We start from the raw sequence: 26,228 nt of genomic DNA on the forward strand, positions 1-26,228 counted from the left end.
CCCCGCCGCCGTGCCCCTCCCCACCCCGGCGGCCGGCGAGCGCGGGGCCGGGAGGCGCCGTGCCCGGCCCTTTGGGCGGGCTTCCTTCCTCCGCGAGCTCTGACTCGGACTCGTCCGGTGCAAGGGACGGTGCCTGAGCCAGCCCGTCTAGATCTCCGCCTGTCTTTCCGTCGCAGGCCGCGAGCGCATCCCCGGGCCCTCCTGCCCCGGCATCCCTCCTTCCGTGCACGACGGGGCTGACCTTTGGTGGCGGCGCTTTAGCGTCCTTTCCAGCACTGGGAAGCGGAGTCCATCCTCTCCCGGCGCCAAGGACCCCTGCTTCCGGGCCCAGTCCTGCAGCCTTGGCTCGCATCAGTAATCCTGCTCGTGTCCACTGCTTGCATCGGACCCGAGGCCCTGGCCCGCGCCTTACGCAACGGAGAAACCGTGAGCGCCAAATCCGAGCCATGCACGTTTGGATGCACAGTGGAATTAGCTGCAAAGTCCCGTTGTTTCGAGTATCCAGGTTGTAGCCGTATTGGTCTAAAGGAAGAAGGAATCGGGACGTGTGGGAGAGGTGGTATCTTTTATTGAGCCAGCTAGACTTTGGCACACAAAAAAAAAAAAGCAATTAATTTTTTTTGCAAAAATCTAGTTGGCCCACCCAATAAAAGACATCACCTCCACGAGTCCCGATGCCATTGTTTCGAGGCACTTGCAATTCTGCTCTACAAAGAACACGTTCAGGAGGGAAAATTCTGTGGCAACTATGAGAGAAACTGTCCAACTTAACCAGTTTTTTTCCCCCTATCCATATTTTGTGCGTGGATGCTGGGTCTTGCTAGAGGTCCTGCAAGCTCAGCCCGGAAAGGGGTCTTCTAAAAACATGATCTGCTCTGAAGGTTTCTCATGTATGAGCGCCCCCCAAATCTTCTTTGGATGCCCCAAAGGCAGAGTCCTAACAGAGGTCCCCCCATGGTGGTGTTTGGCTCTCTTCATCTACCAGGTTGCCGCACCGACTCTTCCCTCGCCAGAAATAGGGCCACAGAGCCCATCTGCCCGCAGCTTTAGGTGCATTGCCGCTCTGTCCCTTCCACCTGTGCAGGTGCTTTGCGGGTTGTTATGATGATCCATGCGACTCTGGAAAGCAAACTTTGTAAGGATTTTCAGATGCAATTACTCTTGATTTTAGCAAGCATAAGAGAGAGACAAATCTTGACCAAATAATATGCACGACTTTATTCCTGCCATCTGAGCACTGTTTGGGCCAAGGTCAGAGCCCTCTAAGGCAGTGTTTCCCAACCGTTTCCAGCCCAAGGCACGCTACTATGAGTAAGAATTTCCTGCGGCACACCTGTGAAGGCATTCCCCATCCCCGTACTTATTGGTGAAACGTTGACAGAGATTTCTGGAAAATGGTTTGAACGTTCCTCCTCTTATTTTGTAAGTATTAATGTAATGATGCATTGCATTGTCAAGACAGCAGTTACATTTTACAAGCATTCTTGGCCTCCGTTTCATCTCTCACCTCTCCCGAGTTAACATTTCGTTGCAAAAATGTTTTAGTTCAGAAAGGCACGAGCTTCCAAAGGGCAGACCAGGTACAAGGCTTTACACACTGCCCCGCTGTCCTGTAGTTCTCAAAACCCTCCTGCTTCGTTTGTCAGGGGTTTCAAAGACCCTTTTACAATTCCACGTGGTGGTAGGTATGAGTCCAGAATTCAACAGTCGTTTACCTCTTGTTATCAGCAGAGGCAAGGCAAATAATCATTTGGATTTCAAACATCCAACAGCAAAGAGAGAGCCAGTGCATCTCGGAAACAAAAGCTCGGCTGAGGTCTGAAGAAAACCCTGTGCAGAGATGTCTCATTAAACCTTTCAAAGGACCTTCCCAGAGCTCACTGGTGAGAGACTGGACATGTGCCAACACCTCAAATTAGACACAAAAAGTCCCTCAGAGGGAATTTCAAGAGCAGAAGAAACATGAGCGTGCATGATGCTTTCCTCCATGCTGAAGATGGACAATAACATGAGGGATTTAATTTCACGAGTTTCCATGCAATTATTGCAAGAAACTTATACGTACGCGTATAAAAAGTATATTTTAGTGTGCCCTAGATACCCGGATACAACGCAGTGTAATAAATGTACAAAAACTACATCTAAGGAACAGCAGGGAGGTTCAACGTCGTGCAGTCAAAGTGAGGAAATGTCAGAATTAAGACCGCCTGTAGAACTATAATGTGGCTCCCTTGTGAGTATTCATTATGGTATGGTCTTGAATTACATTACCACCTACTGTTTTTCCCTGGGACTCCTGCTTCCTTCAGTGCAGAGGTTAGACAGGGCTCACTTAATGAGCCCCTATTCAGTATTTTGTTTTATGCTCATTGTAGGTGTGCGGCCTAGGCCTGCCTTAGTGGACAGCAACACAGTGCAAACCTGCCCCTGAGTACACAATTATGAACTGCCTCACCATTGTTTCTGTAGGACTCGTCACCATGGCACAGGAGTGTTTCACAACCCATTTTTCTGCACAACACCACTGGAACAGGCACAGGGATATGAGCATCTCCATTTTTCAGATGGGGCAGGGAAAGTCAGTAACAAAGAATAAGGTCAAAGATATCTGCTAGTTTTGGGTGCTCAGTCTGAGATGTACACGATCAGGTATTTCACACTCCTGGAGGGGAGTGTTCCTCTGACTGTTCCCCCAAGCACAACGCTTCTTTCCCCAAGAAATCTAACCTGTCTTTGTCCCAGTCCAATCTTGTTGCCTACTCAGTTGCAGTCCTCTCTCACCACCCTGTCCTCCTTATACCAGTATCATTCCTACAATGATCCTATTAATTCCTACATCTGAGCTCAGTCATCCTCCCACCCCATCACAGACTCCCAGTTCAGGTGTCCTTGACCAGCCAGTCCTCGTCTTCCCTCAACTCGGTCTTGTGACTTGGTCTCTCTTCCTATACACGTTATCCCCAGTTTTCTTGTCCGATCAGTCCTAGTCTCGTCGTCCCATGGTTCCTTATCCAATCTCAGTCTTCAGCCTCCTGGGTCTCTGAGCTCTCCCCTCTCATTTTTTTCTTTCCAAGTCTCTGTCCAATGCCTGGCTTCCCCCCACCCAACACTCCCAGTTCTCAGTCCACCTCCATTCAACGGATTCTTTTCTCCCCCCACCCATCTCTCATCTATTTCTGAACTTTCCGCGACATTACTTTTTTCACATCTCTGAAAAGAGTATATGGAAAAAATCTAGCTCAGCAAAAATAAATCCGGGGTCCTAACATTTTCATGATATTGGAATGCCCTGGCTGCAGAAAGACATAGAGACTCTACTGTATGCAGAGATTACTATTGCCTACAGTGGAAAAATATACCAATCTGTATTGAGACACTTCAGAGCTGGGTAGGAGAGAGAGTTGGTGATGTGAGAAAAGTGATGAATCTGTTTTTGTTCTGCAAGCAAAAGAACCACAATTATCTTTCTTACTAAGCGATCCCTCTAGGTTGCAAAGACAATAAATAAATACATAAATAAAATAATTGTCCAAAAGTGGCAGAAAGCCAACAATTACAGTAAGGAAGCAAGGGACTGCAGCATACATTAATACTCCCTCTTAGGACTTGCAGGATATTAGAGAAGTAGCATTGATTAAATAATCCTCACAGCACTCTGATGGAGTACTTATAGAAATATTAACAATCTGAGACAAAGAGTAGTTAGGTCTTATGTTTTCAAGTGTCCACTAATACTGAATGTTTCATTTTAAAGTTGACAAAGACCCAATTCTCCAGCTGTGATACTGGCAACAGATGGATGCACCCCCACAGTTAGGGATTGTGTTTGACATTTTTGCCTTAGGTGACTTACCCAAAGCCAAATGAAAAATCAGACTCAAATCCAGGTTTCAAAAGCAGTTCTTAATGCTCAGCCATGACAGACAATCCAGTAGGCCACAGAGCCGGTGACATTACACTTAGCATCACTGGTCATAAAGAGCATGCCTGCATAAATCTGCAATCTGACTCCCCAGCCCAGCCCCTGGCTTCTTGACTTTTCATCCCATCCAGGAAGAGCACACACCAACTGCTGAAACTTCCTTAGCCTGACGAAGGGTTTTTGAACCCGAAAGCTTGCCTAATAACTATTCTCCAACTATTTGGGTTGGTCTAATAAAAGATATCAAATTCAGCCAAGGAACCTTGTCTGCCTATGTCCTTAGACCAACACAGCTACAACCTACACCCCTAAATCTGCATCTGGCACTAATTGTCATTTTGTGCAACTTGGATACTCAAAGTCAGGAACAAGAAGTGGGACAAAAGAAAATCCGAGCAACAAAGTGTAGGAGTGCAGGGGAATGAAACAAATATATTCAAATAAAAAACAACATAAACAGGGGACCAGCAAGTGCCACCTGCAATCTTGAACCTTCTCCCTTGCACGTGTTTAATCTGGTGTGCAAAACTGGGAAATGTCAGAGATTCAAATGACATTTATGAACCAAATAGCTTGAGGGACTTGGAAAGCCTTTAATATCAGGGATGTTGGTTCATCCATAATCTGCACAACAAGCAGGTTCTGATCCCGCACTCATTACAGCTCATGAAAATGGCAGGTTCTCAACACCTCTGCCTCAGTATGCTGTTACCTTTCCTTCTTAACTTACTCTGCCTGAGCTAAAATCTTTCCTTAATAGATCATTCTGGAAGGCAGCCTTGTCTTTGAAATTACTCTCTGCTTTCTGTTTTCAGTGACCAACTAACATTTTCCTGGCATCACATTCCTAGAACTGCCACATACTGGAGCTGCTGCAAGGATTCTTCTTTTTAATAGGCAGCATCCACCATGTTTTAGGAAAGCAGCCGCTGGACTCAAACACTCATGCATAGGAGCGCTTTTTTCGGGGTGCTCAGCAATGCATGCCGTGGACCTGACACACAGGTGAGGGCAGCAGGCATCAGTCTGGCATGCTACCATATCGTTATGCTATCAATTTTTCTATTTCAATCAATCTGTCAGGTATCCAGGTTATAGTCGTATTGGTCTAGAGGAAAAAGCAGTCAGGGCTCCCAGTAGAAGTGCTCTCTCTTATGAGACCAACAAGATTTTTGCAAAAAAAAAAAAAAAGTCTTTCAGTCTTCGGACGAAGCCATCAGAAAAGCCAATGGCACTGTATCGTGCATCAGCAGATGCATGATGAATAGATCCAAAGAGGGGATACTTCCCCTCTATCGGGCGCTGGTCAGACCGCAGTTGGAGTACTGCGTGCAATTCTGGGCACCGCACTTCAAGAGGGATGTGGATAACCTAGAGAGGGTCCAGAGAAGGGCCACTCGTATGGTTAAGGGCTTGCAGACCAAGCCCTACGAGGAGAGACGGGGGCACCTGTACCTTTTCAGCCTCCGCAAGAGAAGGTTGAGAGGTGCCCTTGTGGCTGCCTATAAGTTCATCACGGGGGCACAGAAGGGAATTGGTGAGGCTTTCCTCACCCAGGGGCCCCCGGGGGTTACAAGAAATCATGGCCACAAGCTAGCAGAGAGCAGATTTAGACTGGACATTAGGAAGAACTTCTTCACAGTTAGAGTGGCCAAGGTCTGGAAGGGGCTCCCGAGGGAGGTGGTGCTCTCCCCTACCCTGGGGGTCTTCAAGAGGAGGTTAGATATGCATCTAGCTGGGGTCATCTAGACCCAGCGCTCTTTCCTGCCTATGCAGGGGATCGAACTCAATGACATATTGAGGTCCCTTCCGACCCTAACATCTATGAATCTGGAACGTGCCAGCAGAAGGAGCATATCAAGAAAAGACAGAGAAAAGGAATGCGTTAGAAAATTTCTCTGTTGTTTCCCCCATTCTGGATCCAAGAAAGTGGGGCAAAATTAGACTTACCACTATGTTGCCCTGGTAGGCTGAACAGAGTAATAACACATACCTATGCCACAGGACATTGTAAGGATTAGTCAAGGTCTCACACAACAAAGTCCTGGTCTGTAACAAGGGATCTAAGGCATTAATGGATCATAAATAATAATAATTTTAAAAGCTGTGTGCATCGTATACCAGGAATAAAGCATGCCTGATTAATATTGGGGCCTAAAATAGTCTCCTTCTTCACCTTCATTCCCCAGAGCAAATGAAAATGCTGGGTTTTGTTTTTTTCTTTTGAAATCATCTTTCTGCCAAACATTTAAGAACTATCACAAACATTTCAGAGCTCGGGCATCAATTTCCTACTCGGTATCTTTAAAGAGGAAATGGGAACTCGCCTTGGGGATGCAATGCTCCTGTCCAGCATCCTTTTAGGGTGTGACTTTTCATTATCATTTACAGCTCTGGAAGGTTTCCAGCATGACTTGAAATGGTTGTCTCAATAGAGGACAACCGCACGTTGTAAGGAACGTGTTTTCTTGACTGATGGCATAATGCTTTGTTTTACCTGGATTTGCATGCAGACAAGAGCTAAACCTGACAGGAATATTCATTACAATAGTATCCCTTTGTTATGCTGTTTTTGGAAGCCAAAAGTATGTGTGTGCCTGAGACAGAGTATACTTTAGAACTTCAAATATGTTAAATGTGTTTCCAATCTGCAAAGAGGAAACAAATTGGGGGGGGGGCAGGGATTAGGTCCCGAGCAGCTTCTGTTTACATCTTATTTTCTAAATATTAGGATTTGATATGCTAGGCATGCATTTGAAAAGTGAAGTTATTTTGCTGAGAAGGAAGCTCATAGTTTCTACCTTTCTGCACATACTTTGCAAATTTCTTTTTTTCCATCTGGTCCTGTCTCTTTAATGATGTTGAAAATCAAATCAAGTGTCTGTATGACTTTGGTTTAATTCCTATCTAAGAAAGCAGTTTGCAGCTAAACAATTATCCTTAAACAGTTTTCATCAAACAATGCCCTCTGGTACAAGACATCCTTTCTGTGCTGAGAAAATTATTTTTCTGCAGTACTTCAGTTAGCAGCAAACCAAAAAAACCCTGAATCCTGACTGAAGCCAATGCTCAGGAATCACCCCAGGAAATCTTGAAAAAGAGAAGACCCCTTAGGCTGGATGGAATCAGCCCCAAAGTTAAAAATATTAACATTAATAATATTAATTTCTGAGTCATGATGCCTTCTAAAACACACCTCTTTCTGAGGGTGCTGCAGTGTTAGTGTTACTTAGAGTTTAAGCATAATCTAGGAACAGGCTGAAATGATATTAGACCCTCACAAAACTGATTTTAAGTGCCCAAACAATGGGGCAGCACTGATTAAACTAAAATGACTTAGACACCATTTTAATTAAATCAGTGGTTCTCAGCCTTTTTAGACTTGAGGCACCCCTCAATTGGTTCAGGGTAAGGCCCTTGGAAAATGCCAGGTGTTTTCAGTCATTTTTTTAACAACGGAAAAATAGTAAAGTGATTCTTCTGTTACAAAGAACTCGGAAATATCACAGCAGAGCAGGAGGGTTTTAACACTACGGATTCCTGTTTGAAATCTCTGGGTTTATCTCGTTTATCACACCTAACAGCGCTAACGTTGTATGGCATCTCACAGCATGCCTGTAAGCCGCAGCACCCGGGTTGAGAGTCGCCGAGTTAAATCATTCTGTTTGCTGCAGATAAGGCCTTAGACATGCTCCCAGCAAGGGTAAATTACACCACGCTGACAACTCCACTCCACCATGCTCAAGCCCCGTGTCCTGAACTCGTGTTAGCAATGATGGGATTTTTTTTGTATTCTTCAGGATAGATAGGGCTTGGGGAGATGCATGGAGGGAAGCACCGTGCACGTGAAATTAAAGGATCGGTATCAGAAATAGGCAGGGGCAGAATTCTGTACACCTAAGTGAACCATTTCAGTACATGAACGTACACATCGTTGTAGCCAAGTTCGGGTACCTGTTCTGGGCCGCCTCCGAGTGAAGTAGGAGCGCTTGCTCTCCGGCTCATAACGCTCTTCTCAGAAACACGAGCTGATGAAATGACAATTTCCGAGATCGACTTGAAAAGGTGTGTAGAGGCAGGCAGGGTTTGGGGGCAAAGCCCTTATTCCTCCCTATTCCCCAGTTGTTCAAACGCCACACGCTCTCGTCTGTGGCCTGAGCCATGAGCACGCTCCATCGGCCCAACAGCTGATCTGGCCCCGAAGCTTCGTCGGCTGGCTTGTGCCCTGAAGGCGGGATACACCTGCACACGTGTACACTCGTTAAACCGTGTGTATGCATGTCTGTATAGAAGTGTGTATACAGACATACATAGGTATACATGTGTCTACACACACACAGGTGGGCATGTGCATACACACACACACATTTTGGGGTGCGTGTGTGCATATATTTTGCACATTTTGGGGCAGGTGTGCATACACACACAGGTATGCATATACACACGCACAGGTGTGTATATACATAGACATAAGTGGGCGTACACACACAGGCATGCATATATACACACGCACATAAATGTGCGTAAACACACGCAGGTGTGCATATACACACACAGGTGCGTATACACGCAAAAATGAAGTTTATTTCCTACCCATGGGGACTTTTTACCATCTTTAAATTTCCCTGAGCCTGATGAAGGGCACATGAGCCCCCAAAATACCTTTTTTGGGGTGTTTTTTTTTGGCAATTTCTCAGTTGGTGTAAGAAAAGGGATCATCCCTGAACCCAGAGGTCTGGAGTTTTGCATTTCTTTTTGTCTCCGACCAACACGGCAGCCAAATACATCCCCGTACGCACATGCGCACACACGTGAGGGGGGTTATTTGGTGAATTTGCGCGAGTCTGCATACACAAACTCTCACACAGGTGCGTATGCATACATACACGCATATATGTGTGTGTGTGGGTAGACACCTGTGTGCGTGCATGCGTGCGTGTATATAGACACGTGCGTGTGGTGGTGTGGGGCCCCTCGCAAGCGCGCTTCTCACCCCCGGCCGGGCACGGAGCGCCCCCAAACCCAAGGCCCAGGCCCCCTCAGTCACGCCCCACTGTTGCCCCGGCAACGGCGGCCGCGCCACGAGCACTTCCGGGTGGTGGCGTGCACTTCCGGGCCATACCGGAAGTCGGCAGAGCGGGCCCCGTTCTGGGGGGGGGGGGGCAGAGAGTGGGGGAGCTGAGTTTTGCCACATCCGGGTCTTTCATTTCCCCGCTCCCCGCATACGCACTTCCGGCTCGCGGGGAAACGAGCAGGGATCACTTCCGCTTCCGGTGCGGCTGCTGCTGGGAAGGTGCCGGTTCCGCAGCCCTGGGTGAGCCAGGGTCGCTCGTCCCGAGGGGTGACGTCACTTTGGGGGGAGGGGGGCCCTCCTCAGCTCCCCCCACGAGTGGGGTGCCCTCAACGCTATGGGGGTGGCGGCCCCCGTGGGGGGTGGTACACGTCCGTTAACTTCTCAGCACAACAAACAGCGCGGGGCTGGGGCGAGGTGGAGGGTACCCATCACCTCACTGAGTGCCCACCTCGACGCTTTACCTCGGTGCGGGGAAAACGGTGGCCACAAAACCGAATCGGACATCGACGTCCGGTGTGCATGCGCGCTGTGCTCCCGGGACCCAGTCAGTGCCGGATGAACCGCGCCCCGTTGCTCGGAGACCTCCTCGGGGACCGCGGAAGCGCCATGTCGCGTCGGACCGACCCCGCGAGAAACGGAAGGAGCGTTTGCTTCCCCGAATGGCCAACGGGCGTCCCTCAGCGGCAGCCCGCGCGGTGGATCCCAGCTACTGGCGCTCCCCAGCAGATCCCTCTCCTTTCTGGAGAAGAGCTTTTGCATCTGGATAAGTTTAGACAGCAGGTTTCTAGACGGTACTCGCTGGCGCTGCGACGGCAGCCCCCGAGCCACGTCCCCGTCCGTCTCGCGGCTGGCGCGGACCGATTGCGAGGGGCCACGGCCGCTTCTGGAGGGCGTTTCGGTAGGACGCGAGCGTTAGACGTGTCCGTTAAGACCCTTCGAAGCTGGGTTCAGCTCCGCTTCCTGCGGTGGGCGGAAGGTGATCGAGGAGGTTAGGATGGAGAGGTGGCTCCGCGCGAAGTACTCGCTTCTCTCTGCTCCGAGGGGATTTGTTTGTAGGTCTGGACGTGCTAGAGAAACCGAGGTGGCTCCGGTGACTCAATGTAACTCCACTGGCAACTGGCTCTGTTAGTTGCTTTTGATACGGCTCATACTGTAGGCGCTGCATCCCAGCAAGAGTAAATCACTGCTTGCACGGCCGTGCTAGGGAAGGAAGATGCTCTTGGTAGAGGAGATGGTGCCGGCACTTGAGAGTTTAGCTCCTGGCTTAGTCACTGATGTACAGTGTGATCTTGGGCAAATTATTTAGTCTGTTTGGGGCTTGATTTCTCATCGGTGATGTTAGGATACTAGCATTCTTCTTCCCTAGTGGTTTTTGGATTGGCTTTTGGGGCACAGGCGGTCTTGTGTCTACCCGAGGTCTTGATCTTTGTTGGCTCCATCATGTTCCTGTTATGCAGGTGGTAAGACTATTTTCTGACAGACCCCAAGGATAATATTGGTTGAATGCCTCACTCAAAATCTCTCCCCATCTGCTTGTGTGCTTGTAAACTAAGTCAATTGTTTTGAATACAATTTATGAAGGATGCTACTTAAATTAGAGATTGGGTAATTATGGCTGTTATGTCTGCACTGTAATCAAAGTGAACTGGTTGCAGTCTAATTGCATTGTGTGGGTGTGTGTTTTGGCTTTGTTTTCAAAAACACCTGCCTTGATAGTGGCATAATAAAATATGGCCTGGAGTGTGTATTATTGCAGGTAGAGCACAGATCTGTGTAAGTGAGTAAGGAGGGCCAATGCTCAATCCTAACTGTGTGCTTAAAACGGAGGTGAGCAAGATGTGGCCTGCCAGGCCATTCTGTCCAGTCCACAGGGCCCCTAAAAAATTTAGAAAATTAATATTTATCTGCCCCTGGCTGCCTGTCGTGCAGCCCTCGATGGCTTGCCAAAACTCAGTAAGCGGTCCTCCGCCCGAAATGATTGCTCGCCCCTGGCTTAGAAACATAATTCTGGAAGCACAACTGCATAAAGAAAGTGTGTAGGACTCACAATAATCTAACCATACAATACGCTCAAAAATATTGTTACTTGTAATGTAATCTCCCCTTCCAGCTAACTGCTTTTCTTAGTTCTGTATTTTATATGAACATCTTTCCCCCCCACCTTCACCCCAGCAGGTTTTTCTGGCAGCAATACCGAACATATGCTTCAAGGATGTCTCTGTCTCTCACAATAAAATGGGGTGGACAGGAATATACCATCACCTCACTATCAGAAGAAGATACAGTATTAGATCTCAAGCAGTCTCTCAAAGGTCTTACTGGAGTGCTACCAGAGCGCCAAAAACTGCTTGGCCTCAAAATGAAAGGTAAATATCATGAATTTGTGGATGGCATACCTCAGTCGTTACATGGAGAGCTGCTGCTTAGCCTGTCCAAGGGGTGCGCACTAACAGAGCTGTTACTTCCCCACCTAATGCCTGAACGCTTTGGATGGTTAACGCATCATTAGGTGTTGCTTAGCATTAGTATGTCAACATGCTACATCATGTAGCACATCATGGTGTACATCAGCAGTTTAAACTGCTGCAAATAAAACTGTAAATGCAACAGGAGCTGCATATGTGCAGAATGTGGCATTGTGGAGCCCCAGTCTTGGTCGGGCTTCTAAGTACCTTTACGTGGCAAGTAATTTGGACTAGCATTAATTTGTCAATGCATTTATAACACTTCTGCCTTGACTACATCAATGACAATAACATACAAGGGGAAACTGAGGCTCCAATGGCATAGTATTGTGTGTGTCATCTTGGATCAAATGTGATCGTGCAACTTCCAAGAGAGGGGGAAAAAAATAGAAAAATCTGCTTTATTGCAGGCAGACCTGCAGATGACGACGTTAAGCTCGGAGCTCTCAAGCTGAAACCAAATACTAAAATTATGATGATGGGAACTCGTGAAGAGAGTCTGGTAAATTGTTTTGTTCCCTTAGTCCTGTTTAAAATGAACTGTATTTTTGTCAGCTGTTTTCTGCCTTTGAGAAATGCTAACATTCCAGAAAGTAATGTACAAATAGAGGCACATTTATAACTCTGTGCTGCTGTCACTTGTATGGAACGTGAGTTTTCTTACAGAACTTTAATTGATTTCCACACGCTAGAAAATGTACTGCTTTGCAAAATTGCTGTGCAGTGACCGAATTTATGTGCAAGTCCTATTGCTGTGATATCCTGGCAATAATATTTCTCAAGCCTGTCACTAATATTTATCAGTATTTATAAATAATTATGCTACTACTGAAGTGAAAAGCATTTAGATTAAAGAGTATTACTTTTCCTGTGATGTGTTGTAACAAAATCTAGAGGTCTGGCATGAGTTTCATTTATTGCTGCTGTGGTTTTTTTTTTATTATTATTGTCTAGGAAGATGTCCTTGGACCACCTCCTGATAATGATGATGTCATTAATGATTTTGATATTGAGGAAGAAGTTGTTGAAGTAGAAAATAGGTGTGTTGTTCTAGCCATTTTAAGAAAAGATTGCACTGTTACTCAATGTTCAGTCTGCACTCGTTAACCATAATTGTTTATACTGTTGTATCAGGGAAGAAAACCTACTAAAAATCTCCCGCAGAGTTAAAGAATACAAGGTGGAAGTGCTGAATCCACCTAGGGAAGGGAAAAAGCTGTTGGTACTAGATGTTGATTACACACTGTTTGGTAAGTTGAAGAACCTTTTGATTGCTTTTGCTCTGTAAGTCATTTGGTTATGTTGGCTTGTATTGCTCTCTTGCTATTAGTTTAAATAAATAGTCTTGTGCCCTTCCAGCATTTTGTACTGATGATTTAACGTGATACTACATATAGTTGCTACATGGGGATGTAAAAAAAAGACTTACAAAAAATAGTGTAAAATTGTACCAAGTCAGCTTCCAGTTATCTTCTGTCCTGAGCATTTCGGTGGTACATGTATGAGGAACTGACGTAGTGCAAAAGGGCAACTCAGCCTGCAAGTGAGTCCAGCTCTTGGGAGGCGAGTTGTGGGGGGAAGGGAGAGGAGACTCCTTGATTATGAAAAGTCCACCCAGACACATTTCACCTTGAAGCTATCAGATCAATGCCCTTGAAAAACCAACATTTCCTCTTGATAACTTCACATTGGACTGGAATTTGGGGGCATCAGGAGAGACTGATTCAAGCTTTTAATTACAGCTTGAGGTGAGGATGCCGGTAATAAATCTGTATTTAATAGTTTCACAAACAGTAGTTTTCTAATTAAGGCAGGCTGCTATATTTGTAGTGAGGTGTGCACAGTCACCAATATTGTCCTTTTTTGAGATGAGGGAAGAAAGACTGTCTTATGGTTAACAACTGGATTTGGGGGAACATGGGTGTTAGTCCCTGCATAGTGGTGTTTTAGGAAAGTAAATTCACTAATGTTTTCAAAGTGTTCGGAAGCTTAATTGATGGGGCTTCTACAAATATCTGGCTAGGAAGAAATGTCAGACTAGAACATTGTAAACTAGTGATAAACGCTTGTTTTCTTTTCAGACCACAGATCATGTGCTGAAACTGGGGTAGAGTTAATGAGGCCATATCTTCATGAATTCTTAACATCTGCGTATGAGGATTATGATATTGTAATTTGGTGTAAGTTATTTTTGTTAGCAAGTTAAAGTTTTCTTGTAAATTGTTCAGCATACATAATGCTGGATGTTGCAGTGGAGATTCTAAGTTAAAGGTATCTATAGCTCTTGCTATGCATCACAGAGTGTCAGGTATTACTTTAATGGTACTTGTACTGTATTCACTGAGTTGAGTCTGTACAGAGGAGTAGTTAGATCTATAATTTTACTAAGATGGTAACTCTCATGTGGACAAGTATCACACACTGTTCTTTTAAGTAAGTGAATAAAGTAGTTTCCGTATGACGATTGTTAGTTTGTGCAGATGAACAAGTACTTGAAGGAATGAAGCTGTATAAGCGACCCCCATGCACTGCTTGATGATACATAACTTTCTGTTGTGGAAATATCCCAGTCCAGGCAATAAGCAATGAGCACCTCTAGCAGAGGTAAGCTGGAAACAAACAACACTATCCCATTTATATACAAAAAATGGTAGCTAATCTGCTTCAACAAGTTCATTCATTTCATGTCTAACAGTTGGAGAAAGATCTTTAGCTGAGCTGGGGTGTGCACTAGCCCTAGTATCACAAGAGGGTTAATTTAGCTTGAACAGTCTAGAATAATCTGTTTCAAATATACAAATATTTAATCTAGTCTCTCTTTTAGGTAAGAGACTAGTTTGGTGAGTTTCCCTATGTAAATATTTTAGTCAAAATGAAATTGAATGCAGTGGTGGAAGAAAAATATAATGAGGAAAGTTCATTTTGCACATCAAAATTATTAAGTGTTGTATGCAGATTGTATAGTTAAAAAAAATGAATCTGTGAGAATTAAAGAGTTTCGTTTTCAATAGTATTCTTTCCTCCCTCTTTCCCCTCCCCACTCTTCCCCTTGTTTTAGCTGCTACTAACATGAAGTGGATTGAAGCTAAAATGAAAGTAAGTTGTTTTGGAAAGAACTCGTATACTTCTGTACTGTCAGTATTTGGTAGCCTTGTGTTCGTGTTCTTTAATCAGACTGCACTCAGCAGAACAGATAATGTTACTAGCAACTGGGAGCAGGTAGGATGAGATCAAAGGCTGTTCAAGCTTTCAAGAAGTTAAAAATGAGTTTTAAAACTAGTCTCCTTTGCAAAATTGACAGCAAGTCTAATCTTTAAAATTCCACACGCAATAGCGGTGCAGCAACTGTTCAGTTTGCACAGCTAGAACACAGGTTTTGAAGTGGTCTCATTCAAACTGGTTATGCTTTCTTTATCCTTGTATGCATGCATAGTCTCTCATTGGGATAGCGTATGCTGCTCTGTAATTGTAAGGCAGCTCATTTTAAAAAAGTAGAAATACATATTGAATGCTGGGAGGTGCCTTTCTTATGAAGTCTGCAGGAGCCCCTCTTTCAAACTCAGTTTTTTATGGCTTTTAAACAAAACAAGTGCTGGTACACCAAACTTGGGAAGCAGATCTGCAGTCAGATTTAAATATCCACTTAATAGGCTTTGAAGTTGCTTTGTATTTAGCTTGTGAAGTTTTTTTGTTTGTTTTTTCTTTTCCTATTGCTTATAATTCAGTGAACTCAAAATCAGTTTCCTTAGTTGCAAAGTCAAACGTATGCCCTCCTCAAGGAGGGCTCTTTTTCCCCACAAAATTTGTACCCTGGTATCCCTGCTGTTACAGGGCTGTCCTTGTTTCACATTATTTAACAGGGAAACATGCTTTCTACTTCACTTGTGTTCATTTTTGCTCAATTTGGAAAAAAAAAAAAAAAAATCACAGGTACAGCTCAGCTCATTTCAAGCTAAGCTATGAAACTTCTCGAGTTATGAAAAAGCAAAGTCAGGGTTAGAAGGGTAAATATTACATAGCCTAACTGTAGCCAGATATGTGCTCCTATCAAATATCTGCTAATTTTTTACAGTTCCTTATGGGGGGAGGGGAAGAGGGTGGCTACCGTTGGCCAAAATCCAAGGTAAGCCAAAGAAATTAAAATGACTGGTTCACTAGTACAAAAATGTAGTTTCAATTCAATGTGCACATGTGACTGCATATCCTTGTAAGAGATGTGTTTGTTCACTAGGTATGTTGCTGCCTCACTTTCCCCTCTCTGGTTCTCAACCAGACAATTAACTGAAGTCCTTCCATAGATAAGGAAAGCCCAATGACACAGGTCCACAACCCACATCATATTTGACCTGCACCCAGGCCCTAGCAGCTGTGCAGTCATCAGCTGCTGGCTGCAGGCATTGATGAAGTCATTCCCCATTCTTGCAGGAATGTGACCAGACTACTTCTCAGTGGCCACAGAGAAGTCTGGGTGACTACCATCTGCCAGGTGTACCAGTCCAGGGTCCCTAGACTGAGAAGCAGCCATTTGTTCCATACTGAGCTTTGCCTGCTTCACTCTATTCCTGTCTTTCTACCTCTTAGACATTCTTCTCAGATCTTCTACATGCTGCTAAAGCACAACCTGTATTGGGCTCCCCCTGTACTTGGAGCCTGCTGTGGCCAAGGCCTGGATCTTGATCATTCAAGACTCCGGTTGCTGGTTCTCTAATTGGAGCAAGGAGGACTCCTGTTGTATATCCTTATCCTTCTTCAGCTTTGCCATTCCTAATCTACTATTCCCATTCTACATCTAGGTACAACAACCTTAAGAGTATTTGGACCTTAAAGGGAAGATGCAGAAACAAATGGCTTTGTCTGTGGTCAAAAGTAACCAGAGTCTTTTTCAATGCTCAGAGGTAGTCAGTAACAGCAAAAAAGGAGTGCAGATCAAATTCTTACCAGGCGCACACACATGGAATTCAGAGCCTGCTTAACCTTTAGCTTCAGTATTACAGAAACACTGACCCAAGTGGAAGGTACTTTGTGTGTAAGGAGGATATGTCCTTCTGTGCGTAAGAACAAATCATTCAAGTGTGGCTGCAAGAGTGCTGTTTCAGTGGATGGTTTCTGCCTATGCTGTGTATGGGGCTGAATTTTAAATATGATGTGCACAGTAGCATAATAGTCTGCAGTATAAAACTTATGTTCTAGCAGGTCAGCAGATTTCAGCATTGCATTGGAGTTCTGGAAAGGATTTGAAATGGAAATGATGCACAGCCAGTCAGTCAAGGATTATTTCCGAAGTGACTTAAATTGTCTTTGCAATCCTTATTTCAAAAGGAGCCAGACCACTAGAGATTGAGGCATATCATTGTACTGACTCTAAGTAGTGATGTCTTTCCATTATCCACAATTCTTTTTTGTGGTGAACTATAATGCTTTTTACTTGGTCTCTGGACCTGGTGATCAGTTGTAGCAACAATAGCAGCAAATAAAAGTGGGGTACAGGCAAACTGCCACCTTCTGGCCAGGAGTAGTAGTTCTCAACCTTGACTTTAGGTGCCTCGCCATACCTTCTGTGAATTAAGCAGCACCCAGTTTTCAAAACTAATTTATATGTTACCTCCTTGCAGAGGGGCCAGGCAGTATGGGTGAGGGACTGTCCAAACAGGGACAAGCATATCTGCTCATCTCCTCTCACCTTGCAGCACCTTTCAAAGGACCTGGGGGCACCCTGGTTGAATATCACTGGCGTAAAGATTGAGCAGGGATCCAAAACATCTGGAAGTGGTGAGGGTGAATGTCCCCTCCCCTTCCTGTTGTGCATACTGGATGACACTGAAGAGGAACAAAAGAGCTTGGTCTTTTTCTCACCACTTCCATAAAGCCACTTCAATTTTATACTGGCATCTATCATTAACTTTCTGACTCTAGAAACTGCAAAAGTTCATTCCCACCAGCTTTATTGTCTCTTGGTAGAATACTGTACTGTAACCATTCTCCTTGGATAGAAGAACAGACACCTATTTTTAGCCCATCTCTAGTCATCCTTTCACAAATGTAATGTATTACAATCAAGGTTCCTAGCATATAACAGTAAAACTGTCATAATCTGAAGCTTCAATAATTAATCTTTGATGCAGGAGCTGGGAGTGAGCACAAATGCAAACTACAAGATAACCTTCATGTTGGACAGTGCCGCCATGATAACAGTTCACACACCAAGGAGAGGGCTAATTGACGTAAGGACCTTTGATTTTTTTTTTCCCCCCCCCATAGGCTAACAGTTTTTTAATAAGAATAAGCGTATGAAAGAGGGCATACACACATTTTCTTAGGATGAGATATTTTCCTTAACCAAACCAAGCAACATGTAGGACTATTGGGAGAATGTTCATCTGTCTTATGTGATGGATGTATTGGATCTGTTGTTATTTTTAATACATGTTTAATGATGAGTGATTTATGAGGTGCTATCATGAAGAACATAGGCTGTACACACCTATTAGTTCCTTGACAAAAAGATTCAAACGTTTAGTGCGGTCAGGTTGCAGTACTTAGGTTCTCTATCTTGCAACCTTTAAATCATGAATGTAAATCTCAAACACCCGCACACTTGTTTTTGCAGGTCAAGCCCCTTGGTGTCATATGGGGAAAATTTTCAGAATATTACAGCAGGAAAAATACTATCATGTTTGATGATATTGGACGAAACTTTCTAATGAACCCACAAAATGGATTAAAGGTAATTTTCAGTCATATTCTTAGGAAAATATATGGTCTCTACCATAGCTCCTTTCTACTTTAAGACAACTTCTCTAATGAGCTGTAGAGTAATAAGAATACATACTTAAGAATAAGTACAGAGAAAAAAGTCATTCATTTGGACTAGATATTCTTTTTCTAGTAACACTGGAGATGTACTGAACTGTGTTTTGATTCACTATTAAGAAAAATCCCATTTATAGGTTAGTAAAAGGAAGACTGAAATTACTACTGATACCTAAATTGCCCTCACACATTCAGGTTCCAAATGTGCTGAGCCGTGTAGAGTTAGGTGCTGTACAAACCTAAATAAGACTAAAAAATATGCCAATGACCAGAAAATGTCTCCAGAAACTATCTTACTGCTGTGCCTTATGGGTAACAAAAATCCTGCTCCTGTGAAATCCTTGATGCTACTTAGGCAACCACTAAGGAGAAAGAGTACAGGAGTAAGGTATGCTTTTTTTGTTTGAAAATATAGGACTCTAAAGATACTTTCTACAATATCAGTTATTGCATTCTTTAGTAACAGATGTTTTCCTGTCATCCCACCAATAAGAAACATGTCCTAGGAGCAGGGGAATATCAGTGCTATTCTTGGGAAGGGATTGCCAAGGTGTTTTTCACAGGAGTATTCAGAAACAGCAGCGGGAAGGAGTGTTGAGTGGCTAAAATAAGACACAGGTATAATGTATTCCAAGGTAAAGGTAGTTGTCAGGAAAGCTATATTTCTGCCCTCTTTTGCCCAAGAAGCTATCATGTTAGGAAAATGTTCATGCTGGAAGAGTCATCTGCTTCAGATGATACCACAAAGCCCATAAAACAGAGCTGAAGACTATGCACATCCCCTGTTGTAGAATCTATCAAGTTGCATTAAAAATTATGACAAGACCACTACACATCGCTTTAAAGCTCTGCCTAACGAGAGGGAAACTTGATGAAGCATGAGGCTGACAACAGTATTGTCAGCCCCTCGTGGGGTACAGCACAAACATGTTACAGCCCAGGTTATATTGACAGCAAGATTCCTTGGAGGTGGCTGAGTGGGAAGGATGTTGGAGGAGAGACAGGAGAGATCAAATGCTCAACCCAGAGCAAAAGAATGTAATCAGGCAGTCATCAGAAGTTTCACCAAAGCATATGATACACGCCAATAGCAAGATAAGGGTTGGGCTACCTGATTCCTTTTTAAATCGCTACCCTCCAGTTAAGTAATTTTCAGTTTCAATTTTTTTTAAAAGACATGCTGGTGTAACTAACATTAAACATCACTGTGACAAGAGCTGTGTACGTTCCTTCTTTGCAGTTAACTGCACTTCATGTATAGTCATGTTAAACATGTCCTGTGCCCAGTTTCTATTCCGTTGGAGGTAGCAAATTTCAGAGAGACATTGAAAAAATAAGTCTAGTGTTTCATTTTGCAGAGTGCAAGCTTCCAGATTTTAAATCCAGCATGCATGCCACATAAGAAGAGTTGAGCGAGCTCTAGTTTCAGGTTTAGTCTACAAATGCTAAGTAGTGGAAAGATTAGTTGTGGTAAGTGCCCTTCTTGGCCCCTTTTTGCAAAAGAGGCAACAAGAAATATATTCTGTACTGATACAGAAGCAATTAGATACTTTTTTAAAGAGATGAGGACTTTCTTAGCTCTCAAGAGCTGTGATCTTACCTGATTCTATGTAAGTACCGGAAAAGATGTAGTTCATTTATCTGCATGTTTTGGCATAGGTTTCTCTAATTTTTCTTTACGCAAGTGAGTAGTAGAAACACCTAATTTACTTTGCATAGTACTGAACAGAAAACATTAGCATCTGAAGTGGCATGTTCCTTTTAAACAGATACTTTTATCATTTTCTCAATAGATAAGGCCTTTTATGAAAGCGCATTTAAATCGGGATAAAGACAAGGAGCTTCTAAAGCTTACTCAGTACCTCAAAGAAATAGCAAAATTAGATGACTTTTTGGATCTGAATCACAAGCACTGGGAAAGGTAAGGATTAAGTTTCCATTTCATCCACTGCTCCCTACTCCTCCCACTATATTGTGCTGATGTGATTAGTTCAAGGAAATGACCGCACCATGGAACCTCGCCATCATTTCCCCTTGGTGGGTCACTGGTTTCTTGATGGAATTTAGGTAAAAGAGCCAAGCTGTAATATGCTTTGGGGTCTGGGCCTGAGTGCGAACTCTTCCCACACCATCGGGAATACCAGCTCTGCACTTTACAAAAAAGTGGAGGTGGGGGGAGGCTGCCTCGAAGTTGTGTTCCCAGAGTGCTCCTGCTAAGTCCCTTCCTTTTCCATCCTGATGCTGACAAGGCTTTGGTTTGTTAATCTTCTGGGTGTACTACCAGCCTTTTTAGAAGATAAATTGAGATCTAGGATGCTTGAATATGGGGCACTTCATATAACAGGTTTCTGAATGTTTTTAACCAGGGCCTATCCTGTAGTGAGAAGTTAGGCTGTGAAGCAGGTTTGGATAGCAAAGCGTTTTATATTAAAGCTCATCTTCCTTGAGTGAGTCAGGCAAGGCACCTAGTGAGCAAGTCTGGCATGTAGCCCCATTGTACCTTTGAAAGTCTTCTCCATACCGTGTTTTTCTATTGCCTGTGGCTTGGATCGGTACTGCTTATCCCACGAAATACGCAAACATTACCCAATGTGCTTTTGTGAAAATGTTTGCTCAACGACTCAGACGAGCAGCACCAGAGGTTTGCTAGTTAGACTGGAAAGCCACAGGCCAAGTTACATCAAATGTACTTTGGAATTCTCTGGATGTTACTGCAAAGGGCACGTTAAGGTATTTTAATAGACAAAAGCTTTTGATGCTTCTGCAGTGTGAGACCTCTCTCAACTGGAGCAGGAGAAAGCTGAAGTTGGATAATGAGACTTTGGCTTTGTTACAGAGACAGGGCTTAGCAGTTGTGCCCTCCAGCAAAGCTCTACTCTTTAAAAGACATCTTAATTCAGTCTTCAGCATTTCTTTGGAAGCATCAGGTGCCTAGCATCAGACTGTTTTACTCTCACTTATTTCTTCCTTTCAGGTACCTTTCAAAGAAGCAAGGACAATAGCTTTAATAAACTCCTGTGGCAGTGAATTGAAGGGAACATAATGGAGATCTTCAGACCTTTCCTTGCTTTTATGCTAGAGTATACTAGTGCTGGACACTGAATCAGATGCCAGAATGACTGCTTATACTTGGTCTTCCAGTTGGTTTGTGAGTCTTATTTTTTAAGATCACAGCAATAAGCTCAAATTGGGAGAAATAGGCCAGTTGCTTTTTTTTTCCCCCCTTGCATTTACTTTTGGTATGACTAAATCGTTCTCTCCTTCATTACTACTGTAATACCACCATGACTATTAAAGACCAAAAACCATTCTATAAAACTGGTAACAATATTTTGTTTAGACCAAAAAAGTTGAATAAGGTGCCAGCCTTGGCAGCCTATATGTAAGTCGTCTCTTCCCTCTGTCTTATAAACAATCTCCTACTTCTATTCCAGTATTTACAAGCTCTCTAAATTTGACATGTATTTTCACTATGTCAGTGTTCCTTTGTGCAAGGCAGAATAAGATTGGAAATTGCCACCTCTAAGGCAGACGTACTCTAGTTTGCAAATTTTGTATTATAAAGCAGTGGTTTACTGGAATAAACAGACTGAAGGGGGGGAAAAAATCCTGTTTGATGGTAAGTCAAAAGCAGTATGTCTAAAGAAGAAATAATCTCATAACCCAATAAAAAAACTGAACCTCAAATGAGAAGGTGACATTCTTAATAAAGCATGAGCAAAACCCCCTTGTTAAATCTTGTTAGAGTGCAAACACTGTTTGAATTACAATATTCAGCCATACTGTTCTTAAAGCATCATTTACTTGCGCTGCTTCAGCCTGCACTATAGAAGTGTGATGTGACTGCTGTTTTGCATTACCAATGGTCTGGGATTGTTCGGTTCTGATATTTGAAAGAAGACTGACCCGTTCAAATAAGGATGGTGTATATTGTTCTTACGGAACTATAGCAGTTGTGTAAATAATAAATACCTTTTTCTTAGTGTTTGTGTCCTATGTTGTCTTAAACTTCTGTTTTGACATCACAAGCGAGGCGGCTGTCCACATGGTGACTTCCTGACCTTCGTTTATCACAGCTCTGTTATATTAAACAGAGTTGCGTTTTAAACAGAATTGTTCTTGCCTGGTTTCCGCTTAAAATTTAGAGTGGCCCAGTCAAATCTTCGAGAATCTTTCTAGTAAAGTGCGGGGAAGCAAATTCCAAATAACAGTACTTGAGCCAAAATCCAGGATCTGCTGGTCTGTAACTTGTGTTGCTTGAGAAACTTACTGTTAAAGGGATTATTCAGTATTAAGTTTTCCTTGTATAATGCCAAAGAGGGGAAATGACCTATCCAAGTCAAGCTTTCAAAATATCCACTTTGTAACTGCCCAGTATTTCTGTGACAAACAATTCAAATTAGCAGTGGTTGCAAGTCCTTTTTTTCTTTTCCACTGTAGCACAGTGCATTTGTAGTATGGAGACCATGACCCCGTACCTCTTAAATTCTGTGTTACGACATTAGATGGATTGGGGCTTGTTGATTTGTGCTAGTCCAGTAGAGTACTATAAAAGACAGAGTCTCGGGGACTGAGGGACAGCAGCCCAAATTGCAGTCAGATACACTACTGTTAATAGTCTGTCATTTAAACACCACATTGAAATTCAGTGAATCCTTCTAAGTGTTGCATATATGTTACAGATACTTAGATTTGGTTAGGGGGACTCACTTTCACCCTGGCAGCCTTCACTGTCATATCGCTGTGCCTGACAACTTTTTGGTTACAGCGACTAGTCCTAGTCTCTGTCTCTCACTTGCCTTTCCTTGGTGCTCATGCACAGTTCTTTAAAACCTGCGTTAAAGAAGTGACACTTATTTTCTGGATTTAAGGAGACCCATTCACTCCTGTAATTGAATAATTCTACCGTTGCTCACACAAGGCTTTTACTTTTGTTGTTGTTGTTGTTTAAAAATGTTTAAATTAATACCCAGGCCTGTTCTGGACATTCAAGCATCCATTTTAAAACTAGTTCTCCAAACTTAGCAGGATATGTGGTACTCATTGACTGTTTGCACATTAGGGTGGTTTGTTTTTCTTTTTTAAATAGCTCTTTCTTTAAAGCAGGAAAGTACACTCACCTCACCCCCTCCCCATATTTCAGGACCTGCCAAACTAACAAAAGTCATTGCTGGGTATCAATTAAAAAGCATCAGCACATGAGATGAATTCTTAAGAAATTTGCTTGCCGTCAGACAGCTTCGAGGTAAATAGACCGCTCTAATTTTTATTTGCACAAAATGAACTTTTCCAACCAGGAGATCCTGCAATACCTTCATCTCTCCTGTGAAATACGAATTTTCATTTCCGCCTAGGAGAAATTTTATAATCTTTGCATTCTCCTATGCCCAAAGAAGAGCAAGTGTGGCAAAAAGCTTGCAAATAAAGAATTATTTTGCAAATATCTAGTTGGCCTAATAAAAGGTACCACTTCTGCTAAGAGCTCTGATTCCTTAAGAAAGAAAGAGCTTTAGATATCCTTCGCAAAGCCAAATGCTGCTAATCATTTCAGTAAGATCAGTCTGAGGAATTAACATTTGACTTGAGTAGAGCTCAAGCTATTAGCCCGATATACTTCCTCCACATGCTTCCCAGTATGAAGTCTGAGAATACGGCATGAGTTAAGTAACACCAAAGCAAAACTGTACTATTAAACTTTAAATGTATGCATATGAATGCAGCTGTTTGCATCCTTAGCAAGATTTTTGTTTCTTTTAATGGTTCAAAACAGCAATGTTTTCCTCGCCAGTGTAATGTAATACTGCACGTGGGTGGAAGGGTTCCAAGGGTGGAATCGACTATAAGGTCCTTTAATACTGTCTGATCTGTACCGAATTTTAGTTGCATACTCATTACACGTAGATGATTTAGAAATAAAATATTGATCTTTTATGAATAGCCATTAACATTTTTCATTTTTCCATTATATAGTGATCAAGCAGAAGAGATTTGGCCACATTCATCTAATCGTCCTGTAGAATAGATCAGGGGTGAGCAGCCTGCTCCACAAGTGGCTTGGGCAGCCTGTGTGCGTGATACGCGGCAGGTCAGCGAGAGGACAGGTAGCACAGCAGCAGATAGGGCTGGAAGCAAGAAACAGAGCGGGCAGGGGACACAAAACACCAGACTGGGCAGGGGAAAGGGATTGGAGTTACCCTTGGAAAGGGTGCAGGGCTAATTTGTCACGCCTGCCAAAAAGGTTGGCCCACGCTACAATAGATATTGCATCCATCACACACAGTAAAGTGTTCACATTTGAAATAGGAGCTGGCTGCACGCTGTTTCGGATGAGGCAGGTGTTGAGTGGGATACTGAAGTGTGCAGCTGCCCTGAGAACCTGACAGACGGTGTCAGTGTGTCAAGGCAGCAGTCACAAATGAACCATTAAGACAAACACAATATGCCATGGCTGAATGACTTGTCAGAAGAGGCAGTTTCCTATCTACTGCTCTTTGTGGTTGGGTGCAGACCTGACTTGTGTTTTAAACCAGTGGAACAGAAATCAAATGAATGCTGGTTTTTGCCTTGGGTAGATGGAAAAAGGTGGTTTGTATTTCTTTGTCTCCCACGGTTTTCCAAGCCAGGTGCTTCCCAACTGGCTTACAAACTCAGCCCCAGCATGGAAAAGTACCTAATGACAGGAACCCTGAAGTTACAGGAAGCTTTAAAACTGATCCTTTAATTGGTTAGGTTGCAGTGACCTAATGTTAGAGCACGCACTCAACCACTTCACATGATGCGTTTCACCCAAGAGGATCCTAAGGCCATTTACACACCTAACCGGTCCATCAGTAATATAGCAGCCAGGTGGAAAAAAAAAAATCCAAAAATAAGACAAAGAGGAAGAGGAATGTCTGTTTAAATGCATGATTGTAGCTTGCTGCTCAAAAATTCCCAGCTGTGCAGTAGAAAACTTGTATCCTCTGCCCCTATTATACACAGGAAACTTGAAAAGAAATCCAGGCCCCATCGTAGTCTATTCGCATTTTGATACTGGCTTCAGTGCAGCTAGGATTGCAGCCTAGATCCTTAAGCAAGGTACCCCTTCTCTTGCAAACTGGGCTGTAACATATGTAATGGGACAACTTGAGTATAACAACAAACATATCCCAAAGTGACCTATACAGGCAAGTGCTACATTCCTAGCCATTTAAACACTGGGCCTGGCATCGCCGGTGTAATCTGCATCAGTTCCGTCTACCAACGTACATTACCCTGGGATCTAAAGGGGACGGCTGGCTTTCTGAATGTGGCTGCTCATAACAGAGCCGATCTGTCCACAAATGAAGATGTCTTTTCAAGCACCGAACGTCCGATGCCTGACTGCAGCATGAATGCTTTGACTTGAAATCACTCGGAGTGACAGCTGAAGCCAGCTTTGAGCTGCCAGTTCAGCCCTGCAAATCTCACTGCATCGCCGTGTGAAATCTACAGCCGCTTGTCAGCGTCTGCTTTCATTCCTGATTTGATATGCAGCTGACAGGGGCTACATGTCAAAGGATTTAAGACGAATTCCCACTCTACCTATCTGGCATGCACCTGAGAGTGACACGAGCACTTCTGAATCCTTGTCCCATCCCAATAAGGCGTAGCCCAGGCAGAAACCTGCCTCCAGAAGGGAAAAAAAGCAGAGTTTAGTGATTCATTTAACCTACTGTAACCAGACATGAGCAGAAGGCTCTGAAAGGGCACAGCCTACTGTGGCAGATCCCAGCAGCGTTGCCAAAATCATGACATGCAACAGTGCTCGCTCCTCCGGGTGAGCGCCCTTCATTTAATTAAATACACAGCTCTGGATCCTCTTTCCAAGTGCACCGATTAGCAGATGGAGGGAAAAGGAGCAGCATCGAGAGGGATCTGCGGAGGTTAGCATCTCTGCTAGGGAAGAACGGGTAGACTTAATTGAGGAATCCCTCTC

The 26,228-nt window shown here is 43.6% G+C and overlaps 2 protein-coding genes across 3 annotated transcripts in view; one reads left to right on the plus strand and one right to left on the minus strand.

Moving 5' to 3' along the window:
- The window catches only part of RNF145 (ring finger protein 145), a 57,706-nt gene extending 55,770 nt beyond the window's left edge, over nt 1–1,936 (minus strand). Inside the window, exon 1 of the mRNA XM_006032196.3 lies at nt 242–1,936. Coding sequence (XP_006032258.2) covers nt 242–448 — 207 coding nt within the window. The 5' untranslated portion in view covers nt 449–1,936. The remainder of the gene's footprint in view (nt 1–241) is intronic.
- Nucleotides 1,937–9,119: 7,183 nt separating this feature from the next.
- UBLCP1 (ubiquitin like domain containing CTD phosphatase 1) lies at nt 9,120–22,253 on the plus strand. Of its 2 annotated transcripts, none has more exons than XM_006032198.3 (11): nt 9,120–9,236; nt 11,169–11,362; nt 11,872–11,963; nt 12,416–12,501; nt 12,596–12,711; nt 13,543–13,641; nt 14,520–14,557; nt 17,584–17,682; nt 18,069–18,185; nt 20,065–20,192; nt 21,246–22,253. In XM_006032198.3, exons 2-11 carry the CDS (start codon nt 11,209–11,211, stop codon nt 21,271–21,273), a joined length of 957 nt encoding a protein of 318 aa, XP_006032260.1. In that variant the 5' UTR covers nt 9,120–9,236; nt 11,169–11,208; the 3' UTR covers nt 21,274–22,253. The 2 variants fall into 2 exon arrangements, with proteins under 2 accessions (XP_006032260.1, XP_006032259.1); XM_006032197.3 differs by having other exon boundaries at nt 9,147–9,236; nt 11,172–11,362.
- The last annotated feature ends 3,975 nt before the right edge of the window (nt 22,254–26,228 follow it).

The sequence above is a fragment of the Alligator sinensis genome, unplaced genomic scaffold, assembly GCF_000455745.1.
Source record: "Alligator sinensis unplaced genomic scaffold, ASM45574v1 scaffold1035_1, whole genome shotgun sequence".
Lineage (NCBI taxonomy): Eukaryota > Metazoa > Chordata > Crocodylia > Alligatoridae > Alligator > Alligator sinensis.